This window comes from Musca autumnalis, unplaced genomic scaffold, assembly GCF_047663935.1.
Source record: "Musca autumnalis isolate F117 unplaced genomic scaffold, ASM4766393v1 scaffold_4, whole genome shotgun sequence".
Taxonomy (NCBI): Eukaryota; Metazoa; Arthropoda; class Insecta; order Diptera; family Muscidae; genus Musca; species Musca autumnalis.
In genome coordinates, this window is record NW_027411977.1 from 50,010,863 (window position 1) to 50,028,902 (window position 18,040).

An 18,040-nucleotide genomic window follows, 5' to 3' on the forward strand; every position below is an offset into this window, starting at 1 on the left:
CCGATTTTCGGTTTTGTGAAGGTTATGAACTCAATATCCCCCGAAATGGCTGAAATTTTTAATTTAGTCTTCGTTAGGGGTATACAACTTTCCACCTGAAATTTGTCGATATAGGTCCACGTCTTCATATATTCCATATCAGAATAAAGTGATTGTCATCAGTTAAGATATTATTTTCCTCCAAGTAAATATACTTATCGTAGAGAAAGAGCTTAGTAGTTAGTAATTGTTCATATTTACCCCAATACAGTGGTGGTGGAGGGTATAAAAAAATCGGCCCGTCCTAACTTTATGCCTTTCTTACTTGTTACTAAATTAATTTTTATCTGCCAAAAATTGTTACCCAAAAGTAGATTATCACATAGTCGTTCCCATCTGACAAAGTCATTTCTTAGGTTTTGACCTGAGCTTTTTGAGCATGTTTTTTGTAGTAGTTCCCAAGGATTCATTTTTCACACTTATTCAAGAATTTTCTTACCCAAATCTCCTACAAATTCATTCATAACTAATATTTGCCGAATATATATGTACACCAACTTATGCGTTATGGAACTCATGTCTTCTTGTTTTAACGCTAAGAGCATTCATTTTTTAGTCTATCATCCACGAGTAGGTATGATACATCATCACTTGCCAATTGAGTGTTTGTATGTATTGTCTACTAGACAGCTATGCGTTTCTAACGATGGTCAGACATTCATTTTTATTTCCATTTACTTTTAGAAAAGTGTTTTGTTTTTTGTTCATTTCTACTTCTGTTTGCTTAGCATAGCTATTGTTGTTTTTGTTGTTGATATCTTTTAATTTTTTGTTAGCGGGGAGTTAGCAGATTCTTTGTCTTCTTACTCTATTTGACAAGTGTGAGAGTGTGCGTGCTGTCGTCGCTTTTGGCCAGCACCTTGATGGAAGTGTGAGTTTGCGCGGCGAATATGGTTTGCCAGCATAAGCGACGAATATATAAATTTCATAGCATCTGCTCGATTGATCATCATTTGTGCTTTGAACTTCTTGAGAGCGTATTCGACAAAAAAATAAAACAAATTAAAAATTTTTCAAAATTTTCAAAATTAACAACAACAACGAAACGAAACGCTTCTAAAAGAATAGAATTTAAATAGCATATTTGAAAAGAAGAAAAAAAAAACGAAAGAAGAAAATAACAAATTCGTGCTTAATTTCAAGTGTTCTATTTGTGTTTTTAATAAAAAAATCTAACCCAAATCAAACCATACAAAATGGTAGGTGAAAAAATAAACAAATATTTAATTGGTGTAAAAGAGGACATTCAATTGGAAAAAGAACATTAAATTGCAAAAAAATTCTGTAGTTCCTTAAATTTAGTGAAAAATTTAAATTAAATCTGTGTTGAAAAAAGCGTTGTATACCCAAGGACTTTTTTCTCATATAGTTTGTGAAAACGATACAATTTTTTTGTTACATACAAAATGAAAAGTCTTTGTCTGATTTTGCCGTTAAAACGTTCTATTTGTTAAAGTGAAGTTTGAAAAATTTCCCACATACTCCATTATCCTGGATTTCAAAAGGAAAATATGCAAAGTGACAAAGGGTATATTCACATCTCATGTCTATCTTGTATGTGACTAATGCAATTAATTGGTTATGTGCCACTTTGAAAATTTTTAAATTATTACATCTGCTATACCGTTGATTTTTTTGCCTAGAAGCTAGGGCTTCAAATATAAAGAAGTAATTGAAGCCAAGCTATATATCTTCATGTTGTGGCAAATTAATTCCCACATCGATTTAACGGACGAAGTTCATCTCAAACTAAGTTCATATTTCTCAAACCATAGCTATATTATCATTCCCATGTGATTTATTGGATTTGGAACTTCGGACTATGACTAAATCTCCCTTCTGGTTTCCCAATATATTCCCGCTAAAATATATTCATCTCTAAAAATAATTTAGCACTCCCCATAACTTGAGCTCATTCATTCACATAAGGGAAGCAGTTTCATTATAAAATAAAAGCTCTGTTCCTTTACGTGCAAGAATCTTCAAGTTTTACCACTTTTTACTCGAAAAGCGTTTCTTTACTTCAGACCCCATACAATTCATATGTTAGCAGTTTACAGCTTTTACTACTTTTGCCGGTTTTACCATTTTCAAAAGTAAAGGAACAGACCAAAATGTTTCGTTTTCATATAAACATTTGTTACCTAACTATTACCTGATAATTATACCCTCATTATACCAAAAATGTGCCGCATCGAAATAACGGTTTTAGACCCCAATATGTTTGGACGAAATTCGTTTCAGACAATTTGGGGTCGATTTAGCCCCGTCCGTCCGTCTGTCTGTCTGGTTGGTGCGCACTATAGCTCTCAAATGGATCAACCGATTCGAACCACTTCGTAATATTTTGCCCAAACTTAGTTTAAGTTCGATGATGGGCCACATCGGTCCACAACTTCGGGTACATCCCCCACAATTTTTTTGGTAAATTGGTGTGAACGGTATATCTCTAAGGGAGCAAAATAGATTTGGTCCAAACTTTGGGCATTGTATCATTCGTTCTAGATAATGATCGGCTGAAAATACACACAAATTTGGAAAGTTTCGGATAAAGTGAAGTTTAAGTGCCCCTCTCGAATCGTTTAGAATTTGTTTCAGTCCTTGCTGCCCCCTTTAAGGGGCAAGTCCATACTTCCTGAGATAATGCCCTAAAAGCTCCAAGAAACACTGACTGCACCAACTTAAATTGCAAATTTGGAAGATAACTATCGCAGGGAGTTTCTGATTGGTCCAAACTTTGCACATCGTATTATTTCACCCAGTCATGTGTTAGGTTGGAATATGGATTATATCGGTCCACTCTTCAGATAATGGCCCAGCAGCTTAAAAAACCCTGCCGACACATAACTCTCAAACTAACTCTCAAAAATATCTTCCGAACATAGTTCAACGTAATACAGAATCGTGATACAGAATCAATACTTTTTATACACTTATAAAGGAAAGGAAGAAATGGACCCCGGATTATTATCTAGGTTTATTTAAAACTATAATAGGAAGCAATCTATGATAACCACTCTTTGCAGTGATGTTGGGTATAATGAGATCAAATGTTATTAACAGATAAGTCATTGTTCTTAAAACAATGAGAACATTTGTGGCGTTTTTATTGGGATAACAACAACGGGGTTGAGCCAGACTATATAAAAATATAGGAAAATACTAAAATCCTGGTAAACATTGTCGATTTTCCTTGAGAAAAGTATAAATCCCAATGACAACCCGAATTTATACCTTTCGTGTATTGCCCTAGCCTCTTCAATATTAAGTTTTCAAGCTTTATCCGGTTGAAATTGGTATTTGTTATTAGTTTCGGCGTGGCCATGTTAGTTGAAACAGTGTGGACAATTCAATATTTGATTATAAAAATGCCATTTTTTCAGAAATTCCAGAAGGTTTGCTAGTAGTTGTAGAAAACAAGCTAGCGCAGAGGGTAAAAATAAAAATTTCATTATCTATACTAAAGTAATATATATTTTTTCGTTAAAAAATACTCAATATGCCAAGGACATTCGTCTATTTTTTAATGGTTCTTTTTGGTACCGATAGAAAAAACCTGATGTATTTTAATGAGCATTTGAAAAGCTGCATTTTCGTTATAGTTCTATGATGCTATTACTTAAGAGTCTTTTCCTATCTCTATCTCTTAAGAGTCTATACTGGTACACAATTTTCTAGGAGCTCTTGATCTTTTAACTTCACCATCTTTCAGCTTCAAAGACCTACGATGCCGAAGTATGTACCCTAGGGTTATGACTTTTTGAATTTTTTTTCCAAAAATGGTTTCCTGTAGTGAAAATGAATGATCTTTAGCTTGTTCATGACTAAAATAACATTTATTCCTTTTTATTATAAAAAAATGTTTCCGCACATACCACTTTGAAAAATTGTTTTTTTTTGGAAAATTCTATTAAATGAAAAAAAAAAATCTCAGAAACTTATTTCCTGTTGCACGATTGAATGACCATTTGCCTATTAATGACTTAAATAACTTTTATTCAATTTAAATATTGAAAAAGTCCGACACAAACCACTTTTAATTTTTTTATGATATATGAAATAAAGTTATATATAATATAAAATGATATGTATGTAATAATACGATGATAAAATTAGTGAGAAACAAACAGTTATGTCATTTTGGTAATGTCGGATGCCCCAATACCATTCTTCAGTCTTCAAAAAATTTTCCAAAATTCCGAAAAATAAAAACTTTAAAAGCTTTTTGTGCGGAAGCTTTTTTTTACTGAATCACTTTATAATTAACATTTTATGCAATCTTAGATAAAAACTCATCAAAATATAATACAGGAATACGAGGTTGTAAAAAATTCATAACCCTAATGTACCCCTTATAGAGGTGCTACCCCATTTTATGTACAGTCGAAATCGCTTATGACGTCGTCGTTTATAACGTCATATTGCTTATAGCGACGAAATCCAAAAGTCCCGAATTTCTGCTCTTTATATTCCACACAAACAAAAATCGTTTATAACGTCATATCGGTTGTAACGTCGGTTTTTTGTGAAATATTTGAATTTTGCTATTGGATATAACGTCGAATCATACGAAGAAGGAAATTTTCTCCCAATAATTTGTTGTATGTTTTTTTTCAAACTCAAGCAACAATAAAATACCAAACTTATACACAACATGTTCGAAGATGGCGGTTTCAAGTCAATTAAGCTTACATTTTTGCCACCCAATTTCACATCTGTTTTACAACCCATTGGCCAAGGTGGAATAAAATCAATAAAATCGCATTGCCTGATCGGCAAATATCCACTATCCTGGCAAGAATAGAAAAGAAGCAAAGTACGAAATTAAATAAGTTGGATGCCGTGTTATTGTTAGATAAATCACGGAAAAATGTAACGTCTTCTGTCATTGGTAATTGTTTTCATCATGCGTGATTGTTAATGGTCCTTTGAACGATTCTGAAGACATTTATCTTCATTCTTAATTCTCCCGTAGAAGATATTGATTAATTAGTTGCCATCGATGACAAAGTTTTCACATCTGCCATATATAATGACGACGACATAATGTTGGAAGTTTTAGATGAAGGAAAGTCTAACGAAGAAATTGCGGATACTACAGAGACAAAATTTTAAATGCCGCCAGTGTCAGAGGCGTGTCTAGCTGTAGAAACTCTTTCAAAATCTGAGTTAAATTTAAAACTTATGTCGGAAGACAAAAGCACAAACTAAAATATTCGAAATTGAACCATATCCTATTTGAAGGTGATATATCTGTTGAAGAATGCATTTAATATCGTTATTTTTTATTTTGTTTTTAGTCATTTATACTTATTTGAATTTATTTATTTACTTATAAAACAACGTATTTGTATCCAAAAAATCACTATACACAATATAATTTTACCTTCTTTATAAATATCGTTTATAACGACTATCGCTTATAGTGTCCGATTTTGGACGGTCCTTTGACCGACGTTATAAGCGATTTCGACTGTACTTTCAGAATTATGTCTCCAAAAATAAAGCGGATTTAGCAACAAATTTGTATATAATTCCTCTTACAGAAAATTGCCAATATAGATCCACGTTATTATATAGCCCCAGATAATGGTACCACCCGTTTTAAGACCATTAATTTAATTTTGTATAACTAGCTGTAATTTTACATTTCAGATTCCAAGTGCTCACAAAGCTTCCCTCACAAAACGGCACCTCGTCATTTTACGTATTTCGAAATTACGTATGGACAATTATGGTCCAAACGTTGAAGTTTATTATTGTGGCTATAAAACGTTTTATAAAAAATTTTTGAAAATAGGATCGGATTTTGGTATAGCTATATGGGACCCAAAATATCCAAATTTGGCCAAATATGCATATTGGAGTTATATTCAAATCCGATCCGATTTTCAAATTTTTTTTAGAAATCGTTTTTTAGCCACTATAATGAACTGGTAAAGTTTTTTCAACGATTGGACCATACTTGTGGCCATAAAATTTCATATATAAGGACAAAATTAGGGGCTAGGAAATCCAAAAAAAAAAAAAAATTGTTTTTTGGTTCACCCTAATTTACTTATTTTTTTTTTGAAAATCCTATAGCATCAGAACTTTTCTCATTTGTTTATGTACTGTATTTCTTTCGTTAAAATTAAGCAGTTCTTTTCTAATATTAGTATTTTTTTATTACCCCCATTATAACACTGTGCAATACTGAAAATGCAAACAACATATAATGGACATTTTCTGAAAGTACATATGAAAGACTACAAATACCCTTGTTAGGTTTTGCGTTGTTAGGATGGGGTTTTGGATTTTACAGCCTTATCTTAACTGAGCTAAAACGATACTTTTTCCATTGTTCGACGCTTCATCTCCAAAACTAATAAGAATTTTTCTTGGTGGTCTTCAGCAATAAAATAGCCCGAAAGTAGTAGAACTTAAGTGTAGAAATAGGAAAAACTTCATCTAGCGGGTGAAAATTGATAAAATATAAGAATGTCTACGTAATTTCTGGAAATCTGGTCAGTAGCAGCTAAACTGTTGGGAGTTGAATCAAGTAACCTTTCTCAAAAATGTTACAAATATTGTGCTCAGCATTTCTTCAGAACATTATGAAGGTCTAAAATACTGTTGGCGTTTTTTATTGTTGGACTGCAGAATTTTACATCTTTGTGTTTATTTCAGCTCGAGTCCATATTTGTTGCAATTCAATTGTTTGAATAACAACAAAATATTTTAAAGTGGATATGAAATTGATTAGTTGCGGGCGAAGGGTAGGGAATACTATAGTTTCAGTTGTCACCAAACAACTTCATCAGTTCCCTTTTTCGCCGACTCTGTATCGATACATAAAAACAGTGGTGGATATGAAATTCTTTAGTTCGACTCAAATTGTAGGGTAAACAGCTTTAGGGCCATACAGCAAATTTCTCGTTTTATTTAATTTGCTAGATGGCTTTATTGACCTGTTTATCGATACAGAGTCGGCAAAAAAGGGAACTGATGAAGTTGTTTGGTGACAACTGAAACTATAGTATTCCCTACCCTTCGCCCGCAACTAATCAATTTCATATCCACTTTAAAATATTTTGTTGTTATTCAAACAATTGAATTGCAACAAATATGGACTCGAGCTGAAATAAACACAAAGATGTAGGTCTAAAATACTTATTTCATGTTGTTAGGTCGGTATTTCATATTATACTTTCTACAAAATATATTTCAAACAATGTTCACACTGCCTGTTTATTGTCATATTTGGGATTTCAATGTATTGTTGATATATTTATCAAATTGTCTTCGAAAAGTATGCTAGAAGCAGCTTGATAGAGACATTTTACAAGAATAAAATGTTCTGAAGACTTGTTAATTACATTCCAGCGGATAGTTTTTTCAAAGAAAAGTCAGCGAAAAATGTAATGTAGATACGGTGCAAATTATACAAAATGATGGAGTTTTCAGATATATCATGCATTTTGAGGTAATAAATGCAGTTTTCCGAGTTGATTATATTTCTAAATATTTTTGTCACGCTCTAATCTACAAATTTGCTTAAGAGGTTTAAACAAGATTTGAATTATTTTCAGAGTTATTGTCTCAAAAGTCCATAAAAGTTTAGTAGAAGCCATAAAATTTAAACCCTATCTAACAACACAAAACCAAAATATGGTTTTTGTAGACTGGGTCTGTACTTTCATAAAATCCGCAGTAGAAGTTGTTTGCACAAAATTACTTTGAAAATGTTGCACAGTGTAATCTGGCATGTACCCGTCATTGAAAAAGTGTCACAGCAACATCTAATCATGCAAACATTAAGAACAATTAAAAAAACTGCCGTCACTATTATTAAAACGATATACAACCAATATTAAAACCAATTTTATGTTTAACTGGCCATACCAGAAATTCTACTAAACTATTAAGGCGGTGTTTTGATTTTAAAATAATTTAATTGGTTCTTCCTGTTATATAATAACAATTGATAGAAAAAGCCAATAAAATATGTGAATAAATTAACATTAATAGAATAACAAAATTATACCCAATATATTTAATTTTATTTGGTGGAATTCCTAATTCTATATATAAGTTTTTTTATTTATATATTTTTTGAAACTCTTTTTAATCGGTTTAAATATAGGTTGTTTCATTGATGACACATTTCTGTTGGTTGTACTAAAGCCCATAAAATGATTGGACAGTTTCTCTATGACAATTCAATACCACATTTCTACCAAATTTATTTATTTTTTTAATATTTGATTAATTTTTGTTTTTGTTTTCAAATAGGAAATAGGCCATAAATTTAAGAATATATGTACATTAGGATGACCCAAAAAACAAAATTTGTTTTTTTTAACTACTTCCCCTTAATTTTTTTCAATTAATCCAAAGGTGCATTTTCACAAAAATTATGGTCCAATCGATGAAAAACTTTTCCAGTTTATTGTTGTGGCTAAAACACGATTTCTTAAAAAATAATGACGATCGGTTAACGACAATCCGTACCCTATGGCCGATCTTTGTTTCCATTGTACTGTGCATGAGGGTCAAAGGCGAATTTTCTGAAACTTGCTCTACAGGCCACGATTATTTTCCGATCAATGAAAACAGGTTACCAGTTCATTTTTGTGGCTAGAAGACGAATTCTCTAACGTACATATATCAAAATTACATAAAAAACTTATACCTATATAGAAATAGGGGTCATTTTCTATTTCTTTAATAATAAATATCCGACTGACATACATCTAAACTAGGGTTTGATAATAAAAATGCTGCAATAAAAGTTTCATCTCTGTACAAATTCTATTTAAATATGGTTTTGAAAATTTCATATTTAAATCATATTTAGTGATTTACCATCGTATCTTTTGCGGCAAACATACATATCTAATAAATATACATGTTTTTTTTTTATTCTTAGCAAACTAAATTTAATAGTTAGGAAAGAACAAAGAAATATCACAAATACCTATAATTAATGCAAACGGTTAATTAATGCAAATGATAAACGAAAGTGGTTACCAATCAATTAGTTGAATATAAATTATTTGCCAAGGCATTAAAATGTGGATTAGGCGAACGTTTAAATTAATAATTTTATACATACATTATATTTGTTGTTTTCTTTGAAATTTGCATACATATATGTATAACGAAACTAGTAAATGTTTATTAAACGTTTTCAGGAAAAAATAACTAAAGCAAACGTTATTTTTTGTATAGTAGAGGGCCTGTATAACATTTGCCCTATAAGCAGAACTAACAAAATATCTCCATTCCCTTCGATTTGTTGTTTTACTTCCGGTTTTGAATATCATGTGTTTTTTGTTTGGCTTAGTCATGCACCATGCGACCCACATTTAGACGCCTTTTTAGCAGGTTAATCATCGCCCAGTCTTATGACATGGCCCAGCAAACGCAAACATTATATCTCGAAACGTTTAACTAGACTGATGTCGTGATGTCGTTATATAGCGGTGGGTCATACAACGTCGATATTCATCGTCAACGCATATTGGCCGGTAGATCTTTCGAAGAATATTTTCCTAACTAATGGCGCAAGTACCCAGGCTACTTACTTAAGCCAAAATAGCATTTGTTAGCCAATACTATTCTTCTGTTTATTTCACAACTGATGTTGTTCGTTGTCTTTATGGTGGTGCCGATGTCTTAACTACCTCAGAATTATAGGTACCACCTTTCGCAGCTGGAACGAGTTCTGTGGACGCAATTCGCGTGGATACTGTTAAACTGGGAGCTTGTAGTACACTGTTGTTTATAAAAGTAAAAGAATTCACTTAACAACTAAGTATTACAATACGATTTAATCTAACTACACTGAAATAAAATTACGTTGTATCTATGAAATTTGTCATTGATTTTGAACCAACGTAAGACTTCATTGTATTAACGAAGAAGTTTCATTGAGTTTCAAAAAATTCGTTCATTATTATACACTTTCATACGGGCAAAATGTGCCTTATCGAAATAATGGTTTTAGACCCCAAGTATGTTTGGACGAAATGTGTTTCAGACAATTTGGAGTCGATTGAGCTATGTCCGTCCGTCTGTCTGGCTGGCTGGCTGGAGCGCACGATAACTCTCAAACGGATGCACCGATTCGGTTCAAATTTTGGCTTTCGTAATATTTTGCCCAAACTGAGTTTAAGTTCGAAGATGGGCTATATCGGTCCACTCCTTCCGGTACCTCCCCCACAAAAGTTCGAAAATGTTCGGAAAATTTGTGCGCACTATAACTCTTGAAGGGAGTAACCGATTTGGCCCTTACTTTGCACATACTAAAATGTGCACCAGACTTAGATAGGGACTCAATATGGACTCAATCGGTCCACTCCTTTGGGTACCTCCCACACAATATTTTGGAAAAGTTCAGTTTAGGCCATCTCTCGAATCGCCTTGATTTTTGTTTTAGCAACTTGTATTCACTGCCCCCCATACGACGGTACAAGTTTCATTAGGGGCAAGTGAATACTTCCTGATACTTCGCACACGATGGTAAAAGTTTTTTTCAGGGACAAGTCCATACTTCTTGAGCAAACAGCCCGAAGGGTGTAAAAACCCCGTAGGCACCATATGTGGTGGCTGGAGATCCACTTCCATAATGGCCAATGTCGGTACATTCCTTTTAGTATCTTCGCTGCAAAACTTTTGATCTCTAATCCTCATCAACATTTTTGTCGGTTCAAACGACCAACATTTTTAAAACCCCGTATATACGTTTTTTTTACTTGTTTTTTACTTGTTTTCTTTTTTAATTATAATGCGAAAATTTCATAGCAATAATAGAGTTGTAACTATATTATTGCATTAATACAGAACCATCATTGTATATATGAGGAAATTTCATTGGAATAATGAAGAAACTCATTATTGTTATTTAATGAAAGTTTTCATTTATTCAATGAAAATCTCGTAAGACTAGTGTGTACAAGAGAGAGGGAGTGTGCAAAAATGTGTACGAACACAACTGCCATACAATCTTATGGTCATAAACCAGTGTCAGGCGGGAGAGCGCCCACGTGCGCTCATTTGACGTTGCTCTCTCCACAGACACAATTCAACCCATTGAAAAAGCATGCACTCACACAATGACACCCCGATAAGTATGCAATAGAAAAGTATGGTACCTGTCCCTGTCATAAACACACTTCGTCATCTCAAATGTGGCATTCAAACATGCTACGCATGCTTATGAGTCTGCAGCCTAGATTACATCCAGAAATCTAACTCAGACATACCACATGTGGCAATGGAAATTGTACGAGAAGGCGGTCTGCATTAAAAATAGATACCTGATTAACTAGAAATTTCAGCCCTCACGGAGACATTCACTAACTTTATTAGAAAATCAGCCTCTACGCTAGGTGAACCATCAACTTGGTCTTGACATCATGAGTCGATCAATAAAAGAAGTAAGCCGCCTTTGCTGTTATACCCACTTTAGTAGATTCCCTTTCGATTTTTAAAATGTCCCAAGCATAAGGAAGTATTTTATCCTTTGAATCTCGTATAACGTTTTCCAGCAGAATGTTGAATACGTCACACGAAAGAATGTCACCTTGTCTGAAACCTCTTTTGGTACTAAACTGTTTTGAGGGGTCCTTTCCTATTTCAAATGAGAACCGGATATCAATTAATGTCATCTTAGAAAGCCGAATGAGGTTTGCGGGAATACAAAATTCAGGCATAGCTTGGAGTACCATGGTGGGTAGGGGGCTGTCGAATGCGGCTCTATAACAAAGCCGTTCTTTGGTATTGTTGAAGTTACGAAGTTTTTCGGCAATTAACACACACATGACTCGAACATAATGAGAGAGCTCACAAAAGAGAGCAAATGTTTTGATTTGTTTTTGTTTGCAGCATCGGTGCATACAACCTTACTAACACACTGTTAAAAGTTGCCAATATTCAGAATTTTGTGTGCTCTCTTCTTGGTCGGCAGTGCTCTATAGTCGACAAAAGTATGTAAAGTTTCAGTCTGCATATCTTGGGTCTTTTTTCCCGGATTTGCCATATGGTAAATATCTGGTCAATCTGGTAGATTTGCCTGGTCTTGAGCAGCATTGGTATGGCCCATTTATTTCGTTTACCATAGGTTTTAGTCATTCGTACAATATCCCTATCTTATAAGGGATAAGGAACAGACTTATGCCTCTATAGTTAGAGCACACAGTCTTATCTCCTTTCTTGTGAACGGTACACAGCATGCTCAGATTCCAATTGTCGGGTATACTTATCGGCGTCTCGGCTCCGATTTGGAACAGCTCAGCTGGTAAGATATTTTCTCCTGCTGCCTTATTATTCTTCAACCAGTCTATTGCTGTCTTCGCCTCATCTTGGCCGAGCGTTCTAAACTCAATATCATTCTCAGGATGCAATGGTATGCACAACCGCCTTGCACGCTGAAGGTCGTGGGTTGGATTCGCCGCCTAGGCAACATCTAAAAAACTTTTCAACGGTTTCAAAATACCCCTCAGTAATGTTGACGACATTTCCTGAGTATTTCAGCCGTGTAAAACTTATCTAAAAGTGGTGTCTTAAGACACGCCGTTCGGACTCGGCAATAAACAGTAGGTCCCATATCATTGAGCTAATATGAATCGGGGTGCACTCATTGATATGAGAGAAGTGTCTCTTGTCCCTTCTGGGATGTTTGTGGAACAATTATTATTCTCAGGGATCGGATCTATGGTATCTTCGTCGTCTTAGCTAGTATTGGATACCAAGATTTCTTTAGTACACTAACTGTAACCGGATAACCTTGCTAGTCTCTGCAGCAAGATGTGCCTGTTCCAAAGCCATCAGATTGATTTTTCACTCCTTTGTAGAATTTTCGGACTTAATGCTGCCTCCTGTACATCTTGATTTTTTCATATTCCAGATTTTCAATTTCTCTCTCTCTCTCTCTCTCTCTCTCTCTCTCTCTCTCTGCGGAAAATATGTTTATCCTCTCTTCTTTTCTCCCGATACCTCTGTCGTGAGCAACGCGTTGCTGTTGATTGTAGAGTATGCCCCAGTTTTCTATTTGGTTGGATCACCACACTCCTGGTCATACCATGGGTTCCTTGATGGAGGTCTCTGGATTTTGGGGCAGTTTGCATCAAATGGGCAATACTTTGCCACTGTGCAGATATGTTATCGGGACGAAGAGAGCTTTGATTAAGCAATTGGGCCAGTTGTTTGAATATGTTGTGACTATCTGTTGTGATTGCAGCTTACCGATATCCAAATTCAGTATTGTGTATATTCGTACCTTGTTTGCTATGTTCAATTGGGAACGTACGTATCTTTGCTGCAACAAAGTCTATGTTTGCTCCTCGGATCGAACGCACAGCCAACATGATCGATAAATATTTGCCATCTATCACAACGTGATCGATTATATTTTTTTACTTTTTTGTTGATTTAAGGTGCAGATGCGAAGTCTATCATGCTCATTCCATTGTCAGACGTTTCAGTGCGGCGAGTGAGTTTCCGAACTGTAATACCAAAAATATTTTCTTTGCAATTTTGGCAATAAAATCGGATAGAATAATTTTAATGCCATGGGCAGGACAACGGTCAGATGAATGTTTTAATATGTAAAACATCTCAGGGTGCCACCTTGGTGCAATGGTTTGTACACCCCCTTGGACACAAAGGTCGTGGGTTCGATTCACCGCCTTGGCAACATCAAATTTTCAACGGTACAAAATACCCCTCACTTTCTTCACTTCTCTTAGGACACGTAGATCCCATATCATTGAGCTAATATAAATGGGGGTGTACTCATTGCTATGAGAGAAGTCTCCCTTGTCCCGCCTGGGATATTTGTGGAATAATTATTATTTTGAATTTTACGAAGTGAAACTGTTTATTTTAATCATTACTACTGGTATTAAATCGGTCCATATTATTTTTACAAAATCAAACTGAAGGGATTATATCTTATTTTATTTACCGTCATTTCCCATTCTTTTTGTTCCGTTTACACATAATACCTTAATATTCTTTTTCTCTTTACAGAAAGTCCTTTTGATTGCTTTCGCTTTGATTGGCATTGCCTATGCCGCTCTGCCCGATTCCGCTACCCAGGGACCAAATCCTCAGGATATCGCTACCCCAGAGCCAGAATACATTGATATTGATTTGCCCGAACCACCCAAACCAGCTCCAGTACACAGAACTTTCTCTGCTGCCGCATCTGCTCCCGTCCAAAGATCCTTCAGTGCTCCACGCGTTTCCTTGCCACGTCCCGTGCCACAACCAATTACCAATCATTTCACCGCTTCCTCAAATGTCTTCCAACAACGTGCTGCTCCCCAAGGACATGCCTACAGCAGTCAATCTGGTTATCAATACAAACGTCCAGTGTATGTCAGACGTGTGCACTATCAACGTCGTGCTTAAGTAGTTACAAGTTAATGCACTGACTGTAGGATCAAATTTAAGAACGTTTTTTTTATTATTTGCCTGTAAAATATTAGTTTATCATTCATCATAGCATACCATACACAAGCACATGCACCCCCTCCCCCCACCATGCAAAGGACTCAACTCGAGCGGACGAAGCGAAAAAAATATTAAAAACACATTGTGGCACACAGATTTGTTGTATTAAGTATTGTGAATTTCGTTTGAATTCTTTTGATTTGTTCAAATTTTCTATTGCGGCAAGTCTGCTGTTGTTTTGCTGGAGGCAAATATGTCGTATTTGTGGCATAATGGCTTCCGAGCAGCAGTTGCTGAAGTTTCGAAGAGACAAATGATGTGCATTTAATATCTGTCTTTGTTTTTAAAATGAAGAGTTTTTGTATGTGAGTTCATCGAATTTTTTTCACAAATTAAGTTGAAATATTTACATTATTTTTATTTATAAAATAAAAAAATAAAAAATTATAAAATTAAAAAATGTGTTTTAATTGCATGTTTGTGTGTTTAAATTGGGTGCCACCGTGGTGCAATGGTATGCACGCCCGCCTTGCACGGAGTAGGTCGGGGGTTCGATTCCCCGGCCAGACAACATCAAACATTTTTCAGCGTTGGCAAAATACCCCTCAGTAATGTTGGCGACATTTCCTGAGTATCTCAGCCTTGAAAAACTTCTCCACAAGTGGTGTCTTAAGACACGCCGTTCGGACTCGGCGATAAACAGTAGGTACCATATCATTGAGCTAATATGAATCGGGGTGCACTCATTGATATGAGAGAAGTCTCCCTTGTCCCGTATGGGATGTTGTGGAACAATGTTTTTTTTTTTTTTTTGTTTTAATTGCAAACTAGAAACGTGTCTGGCCTAACAATGAAAACTTGAACATTTATCATCAAAAATAGTTTTATCGTTTTTCGAAGTATTATCCAGCATGGAAAAGTGTAAAATCACTTTTCCATGCGATGACCTGTCCCGGAAAAAAATCTTCAACTCAGGTCGGACTAAAGATAGTGTCGTTATCACAGCTTCTTTCAGGAAGCATCATTGCTCTCCAGCATCTCGCATGTAGAATTCCACTTAGTAGGTTTAGGTTTACTTCCGGGAGGCCCATAAGTTGCTGATTGTTTTATAGTTTTTTCAAATCTTTTGAGCTTCTCCGAAAATGCTGCACGATACTTTTGGCTTTTGCGACAAATGCTCTAATTTCCTTTAAACCAGCTTCCACAACCAAATTTAAAGAATGGACGAAGCATTGTCACTCACAGCAGCTATAATTTGTTGGTTGAGGTCAAAATCAGGTATCACTTCAGTCAAATAATCTGCCAAGTTTGCCGCTGAGTGGATAAGCAAAATTGTTCACAGGTTAAAAGATAGGACTTCAAAACACAATTTTGTTCAATAAAGTGAGTTGTTACTGCCACATATGATGTATTGGTTCTGGAGGCCCCCCCCCCCCCCTCTGTGGTGAGACACACTCCTGTGGCTGTTCTTACAGAGCCTTTAATGCTTCGTTATGAACTTTTGGAAGTCAATTCTTTGATAGAGTCTTTCGGGTTGGCAAAGTATATCCTGGACATTGCGACACAGATTCAATCAGCATCTGGAATTCAGCCCCCCCCCCCCCCAATTTTTAATGCATGACACCCCTTCGTTACAATCTTCAGTACCTGTCTGTCGATCGCATCTACTTTTCGTACAGGTGGTGGTCTGCGAATAAACTGAGTTATCCTTTGCTGTTGATTTCTCGCTTGAGCGCTTGTTTACGGCATTTCAGCATTAACAAAAGCGGAATCTATGTTTGCAGTTCGAGCATATGTATTTACAGGAGTCACATCTTCTCTTTCGCTGCACAAAGGAGTTAGTGGATACTTCGTCCTCATATGACGTATCAAATTTCCGTGGGATCCTCCAGCGATACTAAGAGAAGTGTGGAAACAATTCCAGCTTGCTCTTTGTGTTCCATTTGCTCTTTGTTGTTTGTAAAGCGACATATTTTTCATTTTTTTAAATGAAATGTGAAAATGCGTACGTGACTTGTCGATCTTAAAAATCATGTTTTTTAATCTTTTAACTGCCATAAAATATTGTCAAACTTTTGGGTTGGCAACAATAAGGGCTCATACACCTAAATATAATGATGATGCATTTCGTGTGTAAATACAAACGCTTTCGCCGCTGCTCTCATTTAGGCGAGAGCATCAGTTTACTAAAAACGACCTGCAAGGAACGAAGGAACTATAGCTCTGTTCATTTACATGCAAGAATCATCAAGTTTTACCACTTTTTACTCGAAAAGCGTTCCTTTACTTCAGACACCATACAATTCATATGGGAGCAGTTTACAACTTTTACTATTGTTGGCGGTTTTACCATTTTCGAGAATAATGGAACAGACCATATATAAGCACAGCGAACGAATGAACGAACGAGATTGTATGCCTCAATGAGGTGATAGCTGAAAAAAGAACGGTAAAGAACGACTTTGACTGAACTAGTTCAGTCGCTCTTTACACTGAATCGTTCAGTTGAACTAGGGCGTTCGCGAACTATACATCTTTACAAAAAATGGACCTAAATTTTTCTAATGAATGGTTCTCAATTGCCGAGAGCCCGAAATATGTGGTCAGAAACTCTAAAAACCCTTAAAATAAGGGGGCTATATCAAAACATGGACCTTTATTGACAATATTTTTAAGGAGATTTTTTTACTTGGAGAAAACGTTATATTTCACTTTTTAGCTTATAATATATATATAATTGTTCCACAAACATCCCAGATGGGACAAGGAAGACTTCTCTCATATCAATGAGTGCACGCCGATTCATATTGGCTCAATGATATGGGACCTACTTTTTATTGCCGAGTCCGAACGGCGTGTCTTACGACACCACTTGTAGAGAAGTTATTCATGGCTTAAATACTCAGCATTACTGAGGGTTTTTTTTTTTTTTTGCTTAATCTGTTGATTACACTGTCCGACACGAAAATTATTAACCATATTCTGACACCGCAGCGGTATAGAAGACCCAAAATAAGAAGATACTTGCCCCGGCGTTTTTCCCTGTCACTTCAACTTTCGCGGTTATGGGCTTTCAAGGACCTGAGGCCGTGATGTCAAAAGGGATCATTTTGTCAAGCACATATCTTCTAAACCGCTAAGAATTTGGGTTTACTCGTAAAAAAAAAGTTGTAGCTCTCGTCTTAAAGAATAATAATTGTGAACACATAAAATCCATTCAAACTCACCTTCAAGGTCAAATTTCCCTTTTAATTTTTTCTCGGTTTTTAGTCTACAGATATCAAAACGATCAAAATTGAAGCAAACAACCAACTGGAAAAATTCACCTTAGATCTTAGTAAACAACTTCCTAGAACATACGAACTCTGTACGGTTCTTAATGGTCAAAATAGCGAATCAAATGTGATATTTATACTCTTTTATCGGTTCCTTTTCCACAGATACCTAACCGTTCAAAATTCAAGAAAACAATGGACCACAATAATGTAACACAGATATCAGCCAACAACTTTCTGTAACACACAAAATGTCTATTAACGGTTCTTAAATGCGAAAACAT

At 35.3% G+C, this 18,040-nt stretch overlaps 1 protein-coding gene across 1 annotated transcript; it reads left to right on the forward strand.

Moving 5' to 3' along the window:
• Positions 1-1,063: 1,063 nt before the first annotated feature.
• On the forward strand, positions 1,064-14,853 carry LOC141402632 (uncharacterized). Its single transcript, XM_073984306.1, has 2 exons — positions 1,064-1,238; positions 14,056-14,853. Exons 1-2 carry the CDS (start codon positions 1,236-1,238, stop codon positions 14,437-14,439), a joined length of 387 nt encoding a protein of 128 aa, XP_073840407.1. The 5' UTR covers positions 1,064-1,235; the 3' UTR covers positions 14,440-14,853.
• Positions 14,854-18,040: the final 3,187 nt, after the last annotated feature.